The 16,142-nt window shown below is 42.4% G+C and overlaps 1 protein-coding gene across 10 annotated transcripts in view; it reads left to right on the top strand.

The window, feature by feature from the left end:
- Positions 1–16,142, top strand: part of ADGRB1 (adhesion G protein-coupled receptor B1) — a 290,949-nt gene that overhangs the window by 234,558 nt on the left and 40,249 nt on the right. For all 10 annotated transcript variants that reach the window (XM_056820734.1, XM_056820738.1, XM_056820736.1 and 7 more), the window contains one exon: positions 10,058–10,143. In XM_056820734.1, the coding sequence (XP_056676712.1) occupies positions 10,058–10,143 (86 nt within the window). The remainder of the gene's footprint in view (positions 1–10,057; positions 10,144–16,142) is intronic.

Raw genomic sequence — 16,142 nt, 5'->3', positions numbered from 1 at the left:
TAGGCAATTGGGATTCTGTATATTTCATATAGAATGTATAGATGCAGTATACACACACACACACACACACACACACACACACACACACACACACACACACAAATATAGATGTATCTCCAAATCTCTAGTAAATGAAAATGGACCTCAGAGGGATGACATTAGCTGCTGGAGAAACCAAGGAAGGCTTCCTGTGGCAGGATGGTGTAAGCAAAGTCTTAAAGAAGGTCAGGGATGTCAGATATGAGGAGGGAGAACATCCCAGGGATGGAGGACAGTCAGAAGCAGAGTGTTGGGTTTCAGGAAGAGCAACAAGGCAGAGTAGCTAAAGACTGAAAGAGAATAAAGTATAAAAAGACTGGAAAAGTAGAAAGGAGCCAGGTTGGGAAGTTCTTTAAAAGCCAAACAGCCAGCTGGCTCAGTAAATAGAAAGCCAGGCCTAAAATCAGGAGGACCTGGGTTCAAATGTGGCCTCAGATACTTCCTAGCTATGTAACCTTAGATGAGTCACTCAACCCCCAATACTTAGCCCTTCCTGTTCTTCTGCTTTGAAATTGATACTTATTACTGATTCTGAGACAAAAGGTGGGCAACTAGGTGGCTCACTGGATAGAGATGGGACATCCAGGGTTCAAATGTGGCCTCAGATACTTCCTAACTGTGTGACCCTGGACAAGTCACTTAAACCTCTTTGTCTATCCTTTACCTCTTTTCCACCTTAGAATCAATAAATAAAATTGATTCCAAGATGGAAGGTAAGGGCATTTTTTAAAAGGCCAAACAGAAAAATTTGTATTTGATCCTGGAGGTAATAAGGAACCACTGAAGTTTATTGAAGGGGGTGAAGTATGGCATAGTCTGACATGTGCTCCAGGAAATTATTTTGGCAGTTGAGTGGAAGATGGATTGAGGAAGGGAGAAACCTGAAGCAGAGAGACCAACCAGCATGCTGTCACAGTAGCCCAGAAGTGAGGTAGAGAGAGGCTGTACCCAGGTGGTAGCCCTGTCAGAAGAGAGAAGGGGATGTGTTCTAGAAATGCTATGAAGCTAGGAATGGCAAGGATTGGGGATTGTCACTTAGCACATTTGGGAGTTGGTGCTCCCTGAGGCCCCTTCCAGCTCTGAGAACTCTTGCTTCAATGATCTGATAAAGCATCTCAGGAAGGAGAAGGGACCATCAAGAGAAAATAGCATTCAATTTGTACAGATTCCTTTTTTGCACATCGGTCTGGAACAGAGCCTTCTGGGTGAATCACAGCCCCCTTGGATTTCCACAGCCTCATTCCTCCTCAGCCTCCTCTAGCTCCATGCCTCCAGGCTGCATTTCTTGGTAGAAAATGCCCCAACTCTCCTACTATAGCTGTTACTGAGAGAAGGGCAGAGACAGAATCCTTTCTCAAGGTCAGGATCCTAAAGGAGAGAGGCAAAAATCAGATTGTCCTCTGCCCTAGTCAAACCAAATATGGGGACCTGTGTCCAGATGTGTGTGGACAGCCAGATAGCATAGTGGGTAGAGTACTGGGCCTAGAGTCAGAAAGACTCATCTCTCTGAGTTCAAATCTTATCTCAGAAACTTATAAGCTATGTGACCCTGGGCAAGTTATTTAACCTTATTTGCCCCAATTTCTTCATCTGTAAAATGAGCCAGAGAAGGAAAGGGTAAACCATTCCAGGATCTTTGCCAAGAAAACCCCAAATGGAGTTGTAAAGATTCAAGATTCAAACATGACTGAAAAACAAATGGCTAGTTGCCATATTTTAGTTAGAACTTAAATAAACCAGAAGAAGGAAAGAACTAAAAGCCAGACCATGTAAGAATTTGTTAAAGCAAATGAGAATGTTTTGCTTGGGAGGAAATAAAGACATAGGCATAAGTGAGTATGTCAACTGTCTTTAAGCATCTTCAGAGTTATCATGGTAAAGGAGAGATTAAACCTGTTCTATTTGGTCCTAGAGGGAAAGAACTGGAAACAATGAGGGGAAGGGGAGAGCAGGAGGATTTGGGAGGAGTCATTTGGTCATAGGCTTTTACTGGAAGAACTTTCTGAGGACAATAAATCCAGCCCCTCTCACTTTTCATATGAGGAAACTGAGGCACAGAGATTTGCTCAGGTTCCCTCAGCTAGTATCTGGGGTAGGATCTGAACCTGTCTTCCTGACTTGGAAGTCCCACACACCATTGATGACATTGATGACCAACTCTTCCTCTACAGGAGGAAGAGTTCAGATGAGCATTTCTGAGCAATAAGAACTGTCTAACAATGATTGATTCTTGCTCATGAGGGGAAGAAGTCCTCATCCTTGGAAGCAGAAACTGGATGGGAGATAGCACCTTAGAGTGATTTCAAGTCCCAGGTCTGCTACTTATTAGTTCTGGGAACTGAGTAAATCAGTTAATCCTCTGAGACTTAGTTTCTTTATTTGCAAAGTGAAAGGACTAGACTCTAGTCTAAGTTCCTTTCTAGTTTTCACATCTATAATTCAAAGATTCTAGAGGGTTTTCTTGTATTAGGTAAGATTGGAGGCAGATAGCCTCTAAGAGCCTTTCCAGTGCTAAGATTCTAGGCTGGGGACCAGTTGGACTGTGGGTCTAATATCCTTGAGTCATCACCCTCTCTCCAAAAGCCTTCCTTTCTTAGACTGTCTCATCCTAGCTTCCTCATTCCTAGAAGGCACTGCAGGAAAATTCAAAGAGTGTGCCATGCATATTAATGACAAACCTGTACCTTATACAGCAGACATCCTGGACCCTGGAGCACTTTCTTGGGAGCTGTGCCCCAGGGAGTTATTTTTACTTCCTTTTGACAAAGTTCTATCCATGCAGTGCATTCAGTGCCAATTTTAGAAGGCAGGGTGGGGGTGGGGGTGGGGAGTAGTAAAGGGGTAGATGCCAAGAGGGATCTGAAGAAAGAGAGCAAGGAGAGGGAATGGAACTGGGAGGAAGAAGTGTTCTGTAAAGGTCAGGACTAAAAGGCTTCATGCACTGGTCTGGGATCTGCATTCTGGTCTCCATCCCTCCAGAGATTTATGGTGACCTTGAGGATGATGCCTTTTTCCTGACTCTCTCCCTTGTCAGAAAACAAACAGATTTCCTAATATTAACTGAGTGCCCATGGCTAGGAGCCAGACTAAACATCCGGAACACAGGGCCATTGAGTACTAGAATCATAGAATTATGGAACAGCAAAAGGAAATAGATTCCTGGGCCCATAGATTTGCAGAGCTGTACATTTACTGCAGCATAAAGTCACAGAACCAGAGAACCTTGAAAAACTCTAGAATCACTTATTTCTGGTTCATTAGAGCCTTGAGAGAGTTCAGCACCTTTATTCCCAGCCATCAGATGGGTCCCTGTCCTTAGGACAACATGGATCAGGAGACTTGATGGAACCTTCCCAGGATGGCAGGAATCATTTAGACACAGTCTAGCAAAATGACAAAGCTGTTGGGGAAATGTTACCTGGGAGGAGGTCTATAATGGGAAATGGGTGAGATTTAGTATCAGAGGACCTGAGTTCAAATTCTGACTCTTCCACTTATTGCCTGTGTGACCCTGGGCAAAGCCATAACCATTCTGGACCTACATTTCTCCATCTCTAATGTAAAAAGGTTAGACTAGATGGCTTCTGAGGTTCCTATCATCTCTAAATCTTCAAGCCAATTATCTTATTCTCAAATTTAATTTTTTCAATTAACACACATTTATTTTTATCTCCCTCTTTCCTCCCAGCCCCCTGAGGTTCAGGAAAAAAACAAAACCTCATTATAAATATGCATAGTCAAGCAAAATACATTTATACATTGCTTCTGTCCAAAGATGTGGGTCTTATTTTACATATTTAGTATATTGCCTCTAAGACAAGTTTGTTCAGCAAGAAAGCATTAAGGATCAAGGAAAGGGGGCAGCTGAGTGACTCAGTGGATGGAGAGTCAGGCCTAGAGGTGGAGGTCCTAGGTTCAAATTTAGCCTCAGACACTTCCTAATTGTGTGACCCTGGATAAGTCACTTATCCCCCATTGCCTAGCCCATATCATTCTTCTGCCTAAGATCAAAGTTGAGGGTCTGAAAAAAAAAAAGATCAAGAGTGACAGAAGGACCTATGTTTAAGGAAGTTGCCAGGATGGCAACCAGAAATTCCCATATATATATAAAATATAATATAATACGTTTATTATATTATACAATATATAATATGATAACATACAATATGACAATATATTATATTAATGTCATATATTAATATATGTGACCTTATACTATAATAATAACATAATGTAATATATAATAATAATCCTAGCTTGAATTTCTATAATACTTAAGTTTTAAAAAGTACTTTATTTCATTTTGTTCTCCCAATGCCCTTAGGAGGTTGGTGCTATTATCCTCATTTGACAGGTGAGGAAATTGAGGCACAGAGAAGTGAAGTGGCTTTCTCAAGCTAATAAGTGTCCAAAACCAGATTTGTACCTAGATCTGGGCTCCATGGCCAGTGCTCTTTGATACCTGGCTGCCTTCATAGTCAGAGAACAAAAGAAAAAAGAAAAATGAACCTGTGCCAACTACAGTGTGTGAGGGGAGAGAGAGGGAGAAGCCAGGAGTCAGGAGGAACAGACTAGATACCAAAACAAAGTGCCTGCTGGTGTGGTCTAGATGCTAGACTCATGCATGAGGGAGAGGCCAGATCCTCCTTCCTTGGGGGTTTCAAACAAGACCACGGAGATCCCTTTTAGTTTGAACCTTATGATCAGGTAATGCCTGCTGACATTCTTGAGGTCCTCTATAGTTTGCAAGTCAATTTTCACCCATGATCTCATCTCCGTTTTTGTTGTTCAGTTGTTCCGTTGGGTTCAGGTCTATGGGACCTCATGGTCTTTGTTCATGGAGTTTTCTTGGCCAAGATAATGGATGGTTTGCCATTTCCTTCTTCTTTGTCACCTCATTTTAGAGATGAGGCACTGATACCAATAAGGCTTAAATAGCTTGCCCAAGAGCACACAGATCTTCCGGACTCAAGACCCAGGGCTCTGTCCATGGTGTCACCCATCTGTCTAATGACTGCTGACATTCTTGAGGTCTTCTGTGATTTGCAAATCATTTCTCATACATTATCTGATTTGATGCCCACATGTCCACAATTGATTCTTTTATTTTTGTATTTATTTGGACTGGGCCTTTGATTTCATTGAAGTAAGGGAAGAGATTATGGGGAGGGGGGAAGATAAGCATTCATATGGTGCCTACTATATGCTAGACACTATGTATGCTAAGGGATTTTTTACAAATATTATCTCATTTAAGCTTCATAACAACCCTAAGAAATAGGAATTATTATTATCCCTGTTTTGAGAAAATTGAAGCAAACGGGTTAAGTAACTTGCCCAGGATCCCAAGGTCATTGCTATTAGGGACTTTCATGTGTTGCCTCTCAGATGTTATTATGATGCCCATTTCACAGATGAAGAAACTGAGGTGCTTCATGTTTAAACAAGCTGACCAGTCTCACTTAGGTCTCCTTGACTCTGAGTCAGGGACTCTAACCAGACCTTCCAATGTGCCTTTTGTGATCCCATGAACAGACTGGTCTAGGAAAGATTCGATATGGAGGATTGAATGAAATTATCTATATATTTTTTTCTAATCTGACCACTGAGGAAGTGTGGGATAATTAGGGAGGGGTGAGCCTAGATATGAAATAAGAAGATGTGGAGTTTAATCTCAGTTCTGTTCCTTCTGACCTGTGTGATCTTAGGGAAATAATTTCCCTCTATGGACTTCCTCTCCTGTTCAATGAGGGAGTTGGACCAGCTGATATCTCAGGTCCTTTCCTTCTCCAAAAGCCTATGATCCTACAATCCTACCTATCCTAGTGATTACAAAGCTCTAACATGTAGTGAGCTCCTCCTTCTTCACAGGGCTCTTTCCAGGGTGAGAATATCCATTATTTCATTAATTATCAGTGGTTGGCTTCTACGTAACCATCCTGCTGCCATTGGTGCAGAACTGGAGCCTGGAGGGACTTGGGGCAGATACAGGGAGTCAATGTGAATGGACTCAGGTGAAGTTGTCAAATCAGTAGAAAATCCACTGCTCTTGTCCTCAGCAGACCTGACTTGTAGCGCCAACATGGGCAAGTCATTTAGATGTGGGATCTTAGTTCCCTCAATGCCTTGGGGCCTCATGTGCCATGCCTAGAGCTTAGCTCTGCTATGAACCAGAAGAGGAGAAAAGACTTGCACCCTACCCTTGGTGAGCTCATAATTTAGCTCAGTGGATAGAGCTCTGGACCTGGAATCAGGAAAACCTGAGTTCAAATCTTGGCCCAAATACTTACTAGATATATGACTCAGGGCAAATGACTTCATTCCTATTTGACTCAGTTTCCTCATTTATAAAATGTAAAATAATAGTACTTGGGGCAGTTGTATGCATTAAATGAGATAACATTTGTAAAGTGCTTTGTAAACCGTAAAGCACTATATAAAGGCTAGCTAGCATTATTATTAATTAGCCAAATTAATTGACCTAGATAGAAATAAGTGGTGGTACAGTGGACAGAGCACGGATCCTGAAGCCAGGAAGATCTGAGTTCAAATCTTGCCTCAGACACTCAGTAGCTTGGTTACTCTGGCCAAGTCACTTACCCTCTGTCTCAATTTCCTTAACTATAAAATTAGGATAATAATAGCATCCCTGTCCCCTGGTTCTTATGAGGATGAATTTAGATAATATTTGTAATGCTCTGAGTATAGGAACTGGCACATAGTAGGTGCGATGTAAATGCTTATTAGGTGCAGTAGATACATTGCCCAGCCTGAAGTCAGGCTCATCTTTGTGAGTTCAAATCCAGCCCCAGACACTTATTTGCTCTGTGTCTCTGGGCAAATCACTTAACCCTGTTTGCTTTTTCCTTCATCTGTAAAATGAGCTGGAGAATGAAATGGCAAACCACTCCAGGATCTTTGCCAAGAAAATCCCAGATGGGGTCATGAAAAGTCTGACACTACTGAAACACAAACAAAAAAATGCTTATTCTCTCTGCTTCCCTTCCTCCACATTTACACCCTGCTTTACTGTGATGCCAAAAAAGACACATCACCTGAATTTATACAGACAGAGATATCTGTTTCTCTGCTGCCAACCAGTCCAATTCCTTCCATTTACTGATGAGGAAAACAGGTGCCAGAGAGGGGGACTTGCCCAAGGTCACACAGGTAGGAATTGGCAGCAATAGGATTCAAATTCAGGACTTCAGACTCCAGAGCCAGGGTTCTTTCTACTGTACCATGCTGTCTCCTACCTAGGGACTAATCTTTTTTGGTTGGGGAAAAGGAAAATCAGGAAAAGTTTCATGAAGGAGGTGTTACTGGAGCTGGTCCATGAAGAAAGAGAGAAGAACTTCAACAGATGGAAATTGGGGTGGAGTAGGTGGCCTTCCCAGGCCCCAGAGATGGCATGAGCAAAGAAGTCATTGTAAGAGGAACAGATTAACCTATTTTGATTATAAAAAGAACATCTGAAGAGGAATAGTGTGGGAGCCTTTCCCCCATCCTTCCCAACAAAGTTTTTCATGATCTCTTGAAGGCTGGTCTGCATGCCTTAGTTTTAAGTCACTTTGCTCCCCAGCCCCACCAAACTTCCTGTCAAAGAATTATTCTGCCATAACTTTGCAATGGGGGAAATGGGCACTTTTGAAAAGAAATGTTTTTGTAAAGTGAATAATCATCCTGTAAATGTATCTGTTGGTAAGTGGGGCATCCATATCTTTGGTTTGTTTAATATGGGGCTAATTTGGATTCCTTGGGCTGGCTGCTGGGACATCTTTTGCCCCCTTCCCCAAGATATTTAGATGGGAGTTTAGAGATTATTTCTCAAGTCCCTTAATTTAGGAGGCGACACATACTGGAGAATGCAATTCAGGGCAAAGGGTTTTTCAGTTTATCCATAGAACTCCTCATCTTTTGGAGAGGAGAATGGGAAGTAGAATTCAGGAGCCCTGGATTTAAGTTCCAATCGTACCATCATCTTTCTTTATGACCTAGAACAACCCCTTCCCCTCTACGGGACTCAGTTTCCTCACCTTTAAATTGGAGTATATGATACCTGTCTCATCTTATCTATGTTACAGCTCTGTTGGTAGAATCAAGGGACTGCTGACTGGGAGGATCGAGTGCCCCCAGGAATGTAATTATTGGTGTACCCTGGTATTGATACTGATTTCTAAACCAATGTCACATCAAAACACACATCCTATAATATCCTGAGAAGGATGAAATGACTCCACATTAAAGTGAGGAAACTGAAGTCTGATGAGATGAAGATGACTTACCCATTGTGCCAGAAAATGAGCATTGTAGGTACCCTGTTTCTGCCACTAGGCTAGAACTGTGATTCGGATCACAAAGGGAACCCCACTTCTGCACACTTGTCCTTGCCTAGGTTCCAGGTTCCCATTTCTTTCCCAGGAGGAGGGAAACCTGGAGTTATGGTGATAGTTGTAGGGTACAGCACATCCGGACCATCCCTCCAAATGGACAACGACTCTGAGAAGCAGGGGTCTAGAAAACAGTCTATCCTGCTAAGGAAGCTCCAAGGCTCACTTATACTTAATCCTCACCCTCATCCGGTCACATGGTAGACTTGGGCCTGCCCTTTCTTCATCTCCATCCCCAGTCAGACTGCTTTTGGGACATCTCTTCCCCTTCAAGGAGGCCCCCAAAATACTTTTGTCCATTTAGCCAATATATGAGTATTTACTGTGTGCAAATTTCTCTACTCTCCTACATGACTTAACTTGATAATGGATCAAATCCCTAAAACAAGGGTTCTTAAATCTTTTTGTGGGTGATAAATCCCTTTGGAAGTCTAATGATGCCTATGGACCCCTTCTCAGATCATGTTTTTGCATTTATGCATTTTATTTATTTATTTCTAAAGCTTTACCTTCTGTCCTAGTATCACTTCAAAGACAGAAGAGTGGCAAGGGCTGGGCATTCAGGATCAAGTGACTTGGCCAGGGTTACATAGCTAAGCATTCATGCATTTTCAATTCATAAATACATAAGATTATAAAGAAAATCAATTATATTGAAATTGTTATCCAACTAATAATAAAAACAAATTCACAAATCCCAAGTTGAGATTGGAATATCTCAGACCTCTTATGTTCCTTAGGGATGCCCTGACCTTTCACTGTCCCTATTGCCCACTAAATGTCCTCAATGTCTTCAAACCCTCTTAAAGGAGGATCTAGTCCCCTTGTGACCTCTAAGGATGGGCTGATCCCTCAAACCTTCATGAGATCCCTCATACTTCTTAGGGAGGTACTAGAACCTTCTCCTTTTTTCTCCAGGGATGTCAGTGGGTCCTTCCTATCCACAGGGAGTCTTTTATGCTTTAATGCTACCCCAGAAACACCTCAACCTCCTCAATTCAACCTTGGGGGGATTGAATGTCCTTCATATTGGCTGAATCACCTGAACTCCTAACTCCTCCTGAGAATGGATAGGGCCTAGGTGCCTATCCTTTCCCTCTCTCCCTCAGGGATATCACAGGCTTTTTACAGCCCATAGGGATGCCACCATTCCTCATCTTCTGAGGAATTTCCCAACCCTTCTTAGGAATGCCATATGTCCTTCCCATTCTCTAGGAATTCTCTGGGTCCCCCTATACTTCTTAGGGAATCATCTGCTCCTCACACTTAAAATAATCCCGTGTTCCTCAGAGCCTTTAGGGATGTCCCACCCACACCTTGCCCCATCCCCTTGCTCCCCAGACCTTTGGCCAGCCAGAGTTTAAGGATGGAAACTTCAGAGAACAAGTCTGTGTCCAGCCCAGTCAACATTCTCTTATACCATGACAGGTTTAGTTGGTAAATGGCCTTGAGGTCTGAAGCTGAGGAATAAAGCAAAGAAGATGCCCCAGCAGCCAAATGGGGCTTGACACCCTTCTTCCCTACCCCTGCAGAAGCTATACCCCCAGGGAGGGAGCAAGCAAAGGAGCTGCTTTCCTGCTAGCCCCCTTGGGCCCTGCCAACTCGTCTCTCATTTTCTGTGCCAACAGGTGAACATGGTCATCGGGATCTTGGTTTTTAACAAACTTGTGTCCAAAGACGGGATCACAGATAAAAAGCTGAAGGAACGGGCAGGGTAGGCGGCCTCATTCTTTCCTCTGAGAAGATTTTTTTTAAGTGTTTTGTTTTGTTTTGGAACATTGAAACCACAAAAAAGAAAAAAGAAAAAAAAAAAGACCTCCAAGTCCCTGAAGGCAATTTTGATTCATAACCAAGCAGCAAGATGGGATTCAGAGCCAGAGCAGCCCTTATGGAGGAGTGGGGGGGGGGGGCATAGGGAAAAGACCCAGCTGGGTTCCTTCTCTGCATGGAGGGGAATAGGCATAGAGGGGTGGTTGGGCTAAGCTGAGCTGGGCTCCCCAGAGCACTACATCTCCATTTTTGTTTCCTCAGCCTATCAGTGAGGGTTTAGGAAACATTTAACATGTGCCCAGGAGAGCTATTGGCCAGCTTGAGTCCATCTGGCCTGTTTGGTGTTGGTGGAAAAAAAAGGCTGCCTCTGAAGTCAGGAGACCTGGTTTGAGTCCCTGCTTTGACACTATTTACTTTTTAGGAGACCTTGAACAAGTCTCTCCTCTCTGGTCCTTGGTTTCTCTATCTGTAAAATTAGGGGGTGGTGGTTACAAAATCCTCCAGTTTCCATAGAGCTCCCTCTGTCTAAGTTAACTCTATCAAGAGTTGTATATATTTAGATCATGAAATTTGTCCATGACAGTCAGCTCCCTTTACCTTCAGGGCAAGCCTAAAGGCTAGTACTTTTTCTCCAGCTTTAGATAATTGGAGAAAGAGACCCAGAGAGGGGCAGAGACTTGTCTCAAGTCACACAGAGTTACATGGCAGTCCAAGAAAGAGTCCTTTCTTGCTTGCTGATAAAAGGAACTCTCCTGGGAAGGGAAGGGCTGGTGCCTTAGCTGGCTGGTTATGGATCTCGTCTTGGTAAAACTTCACCCCCTACTCCTCGACCCTCAAGCTCCCCAGCCCCATCTCCTTTTCTTGGTGCCACTCTGTTTCTGTGTGTATGTCCGTCTGTCTGTCTGTCCAGGAAGGTCTCTAGCATTCTGCCTGTTAGGAGGTTTGCCACCCTTTGCCTACCCTTCCCTGCCCCAAATAATCTCCCCTTTCCTTTATCCTTCTGACTCTCTTCTCCTCATTCCTCTTTGCCCGGCTTACCCCTAAGCAGTGGGCAACGTCCTCCCACATCCATAGTCCCACTATCAGGTGGGCCACTCACTCAGCCTCAGCTCTCTGCCTTTAGCCACCCACTGCTCACAGCTTTTGACCCTTGGTTCTCAGCTTTCTGGTGCCTGCCTCAACTGCCTTCCCTGAGTCACCAGTTCTCAGCACTAATCCCTTGGCTGTCTACTCCCTGTCCTCAGCCTTTAATCCTCAGTCCTATGCCCTCAGCCCTGTGCCCCCCAGCCTCCTGCTCTCTGCCCTCAGCTCTCTGCCCCCTACCCTTAGCCTTTGATTCTTAGCCCTCAGATCTCAGGCTTTTGCTCATCCTAGTCCCAGAATGACCCTCCAGAGAAGGGGTGCTAGGTGACTAGTATGGAAGTCTGGGAATTCCCTTTGTGGGGGATGCAACCACAGTGGCACTGCCATCTCTGATCCTGGTACGCATTCACACACACACACACACACACACACACACACACAAATAAACAATAACAATATACATAGTTAAGACACATGTATTTGTTGTTATGATTCAGTCATTTCAATCATGCCTGACTCTTGGTGATCCTATTTGGAGTTTTCTTGGCAAAGATACTGGAGGGGGTTGCCATTTCCTTCTCCAGTCATCTTATGTCATATATACATACATACATACATACATACATACATATTCCTATACACACATATATTGCACTTTAAGATTCTCAAAGGACTTTGCCTATACTGCATTATCTCATTTGATGAGAATGACAAACCTCTGCGATGGGTGCCAGGTAAGTGCCAAAGAGACTCCAGGGCTAGAAGGAGTCCAGCTCCAAGTCTTTCTCCCTAACCTAGCCAACCCAATCCAATTCTATGAGCATTATTAAGTTCCTACTCTATCCAACTCCCTTTGCTCACAACTAGAAGAGAGACAGTTAAGTAGGACATAGACTGCTGTCTCTAAGCTCTTTTCTAACAGAAGGGCCTGACTGTGATAATCCATAGTACAAGGAAGAGGGAATTAAGTACAAAGGTGAGATCCAAGTAACAATAAGTTATGAGGAAGTGTGTTAACTCTTACCTTCTGGCTCAGTATCAATTGATACTGAGTATAGGTTCCAAGCCAGAAGAACTGTAGGGGTAGGAAATTGGAGTTAAGTGACTTGCCCAGGATTACATAGCTAAGAAGTGTCTGAGGTCAGATTTTAACCCAGGACCTCCTATTTCTAAGCCTAGCTCTATTCACTGAACCACCTAGATAACCCTGTTATAAGAAATTTGGGAAAGGGAATATCAGCTGGTAGAGGAGAAAGAGGACCAAGTGGGGGTATCAGAAAACCTGGCCTAGGAGTTCATCAATTCATTAAAGATGACGGGAAACGCTTTAAGAATAGAGAAAGGCAAATGTTAGCCTGATTTGTCAAAGAAGGAAGAGAATGGACTCTGTTGCCCTTGGAATAGTGAAGTAGACCTCAATTCTTGGCAGAATTCTAGGCCATGTTAATAAAAGGATGGTTAGTGAATTTCCAGAAAAGGAAGCAATCATTAAAAAGAGCCACCATGACTATATCCATTAGTCAATCAATCAGCAAGCTTTTATTAAGTACTTGAAATGTGCCTGTATAGTGAATGAAGAGTTGTTGTTGGAGACAGGAAGACCTCTGTTCACTTCTCACTGTGGCCACATACTGCCTGGATGGCCTTAGGTGAGTCACTTAGCCTCACAACATCACAGGCAACGTTTTAGTCACTCAGAAGGGGACTGATTTAATTTAGTAAAGGAAGTTCCTCAGTGGATGCTCTCAACCCCCAGGTACGTTTTAAAAAATGTTTGTTAGCCAAAGTGCCAGGTCTGTGCCAGGTCTATGCTACAAAGACAGAAATGAAACTATCTTCTCAAGGAATTAATGTTCTAATGGAGATAACAGCATATACATAAAATTGTATTTAAAGTCAATATAAGGTAACATTTGGGAGGAGTGGAATATGGAAACACTAACCACTGAGGAATCATGAAAGGCCTCATATAGAATATGGTACTTGAACCAAAACTTGAAGGAAACTAGGGACAGTGAGGTCATATAGTGGATAGACTGTCAGGCCAGGAATCAGGAGGACCTGTGTTCAAATCTGGATTCAGGCACTTCCTAGCTGTGTGAGCCCAAGGAAGTCACTTAGCCCTCCTTGCCTATCTTTTGCCCATCTTCTGGCTTAGAATTGATACAAAGCCAGAAAGTAAAGGCTTAAAAAATTTTTTTGAAGGAAACTAGAGATACTAAAAGTCATAAAAGGAGAACATTCCAGGCATCAAGGAAGGTCTATATAAGGGGATAGAAAAGGAAATGTCATGTGGAAGGAACTGGCTGTACAGGGCAGCAGTACCTATATATTATATATAATTATATATGATACATATTATATACATATATCCGTGTTTTACTTATCTATTTGTAGGTAGACATGCCATCTTCATGACCAAGTTACTTAAGTCATGAAAAACACTTATAAGGAACTCTCCCAATTTTACAGATAGGGAAACTGAGTCCCAGAGAGATGATTTAATTTACCCACCTCACCACACTGATAGACCAGTGTCATGGAAGCCATCAAGAGATCTTGATTCAAGTCTTGACTATGATATTCACTAATTATGTGGTCTTGAGTAAATCTGTTTCTTTTCTCTGTTCTTCAGTCTCCTCCTCTATAAAATGAAGCAAGTAGAAGAGATTTTTTTGCAATATCTCTTAGGATTCTAAAATCCTGTGAACCTTTATCTAGGCTGCATCCAAGTTTGACGGATCTTAATAGGATCAGAAATTGAGAGTTGAAAGGAATCACAAAGGCTATCTAATTTAGCCCCATCATTTTACAGATATGGAAACTAAGACCCAGAGAGGTACCCAAATCCACTAAGTGGTAAGTAGAAAAAGCAGATTCAAATATATGTCCTCTGCTCCCAAATTCACTTATTTTAAAGAGGAGGAAGCTGAGAACTATTGAGGATGAAGTGTCTTACTCAAAATCTTACTCACAGGTAGTAAACAACAGAGCTAGCATTTGAATGCAGTTCTCCTGACTCCAAGTTCACTGGTCTTTTCCTTACACCCCATTACCTTCTCTAAGGTCCTTCCCTAATCAAAATCCTATGTTCTTGAGTCCTTCTAGGTAGTAAGGAATCATTATTGTATCCCAGAACAATCTTAGAGGAAGAAGAGAACCTTCACCATGCCACTGATTACTATATGAAACCTTAGACAACTCACTTAACCTTTGAGTTTCAATTTCTTTGTCTGAAAAGTGGTAAAATCCTAGAAAAGATGGTGGACTAGTCATTTCCTCCATTTTTACCAAAGCAATATAGTAGTAATAGTCTCTCGGTAACCGAGGATGACGATTGTCTTTGTGCATTTTCATCTATGGTGTATAGAGGTTCTTATGTAAAGATCCCAATAATGTTTGCAATTTCCCATCAATATCATTCAAATAAAACCAGGTACAATTTCACACAATACACCAGTAATAAGTTAAGAGCTATTTCTTTACAGACACGCAAGTGCATACACACACACACACACACACACACTATAATCTTTCATACATGACAATTATAGAAGCAGTGTAGTGTCTGGTGAAAACCACCTTCAACTTCTGGATTCTCCCCCTTTTTGAGTCTCAATAGCCTCATCTGTAAAATGGGTGTTAGAATACGTGAATTGTGGATCTCACAGGGTGGTCAGGAGGAGATTGACCTTTGGCTGCATCACTGAACACTCTGACCTTGAGTTTCCTTCTTTGCTGAATAGAGGGGATCTTAGAAGTAGAACTATCTCGAGGAGGGTTGGGTTAGTGTGGTTTGAAGAAATGATTTCTTCAAAGAACTATGAAGATATGAGTCCTCATTGTTACTGTTTACTAGTGCTTAGCTCAGGGCTTTGAACAGAGTATGAGCTCTGGAAATATCTATCATATAAGCTAATATTAATAACTAGCATTTGCAAAAGCACTTTACAAGCATTACATCATTTGATCCTTACAGCCTCCTTAGAATGATGGGCATGGAAGAAATGATTTGCAACATCCCTTTGAACTCTGAAATCCTATGGACCTTTAGTCAGGCTTCATCCAAGTTGATGAATCTTAATGGAATCAGAAATTGAGAGCTGAAAGGGACCACAGAGGACATCTAGTTCAATTATTATTATCCCCATTTCATAAACAAATAAATGACATGCCTTGAAGAGTCATATAGCTAGTAACTATCTTAGGCTGAATTTGAACTCATATCCTTTCAACTATACGGATTCTATACTTGAGTGCCACCTCTAGGCATAAGTCCCTTAGGATCATCTTCACTATATATATATATATATATATATATATATATATATATATATATATATATATATGCCTATTTCATAAGAGCAGCACTAGTCAGCTAATGTAGGTCCAGAGGAGAGTGCCTAGCATGGTGAGGGCAGGACATACTGAGAATGGACTGAAGGAATTGGGAATGTTTAACCTGGAGAAGAGAAAACTCAGGGGCCAGAAGAAGGGGGGTGGATTGGAAGGGAGGGTGGGAGGGAAGACATACTAGCCATCTAAAATCATTGAGGCACTGTCATGTAGAAGAGGGATTAGCCCAGTTCTGCAGAGGCCCCAAAGGCAGGTCCAAAGGGAGGAGAGAAGCTTTATTAGCATAGAAGAAAAGACCCTCAGGGAGCAAAGGACGTTGGCTAAAGTCTCATTTGTACTCCTTACTTGCTGGATCACCTCGAATAAGTCACCTCATTTTTCTCATCTGTAAAACATAAACTAGAGGCTCCATCCCTAAAGTTTCTAGGAGGCAGCTTGTAAGCTCTGTGATTAAGAAAGAACCTGGGTCTTTTGCCTGAGAGTTAGAGCTGTCCAGCAGTGGAA

Source organism: Monodelphis domestica, chromosome 3 (genome assembly GCF_027887165.1).
Source record: "Monodelphis domestica isolate mMonDom1 chromosome 3, mMonDom1.pri, whole genome shotgun sequence".
NCBI lineage: Eukaryota > Metazoa > Chordata > Mammalia > Didelphimorphia > Didelphidae > Monodelphis > Monodelphis domestica.
This window is presented reverse-complemented; position numbering and strand designations above follow the sequence as displayed.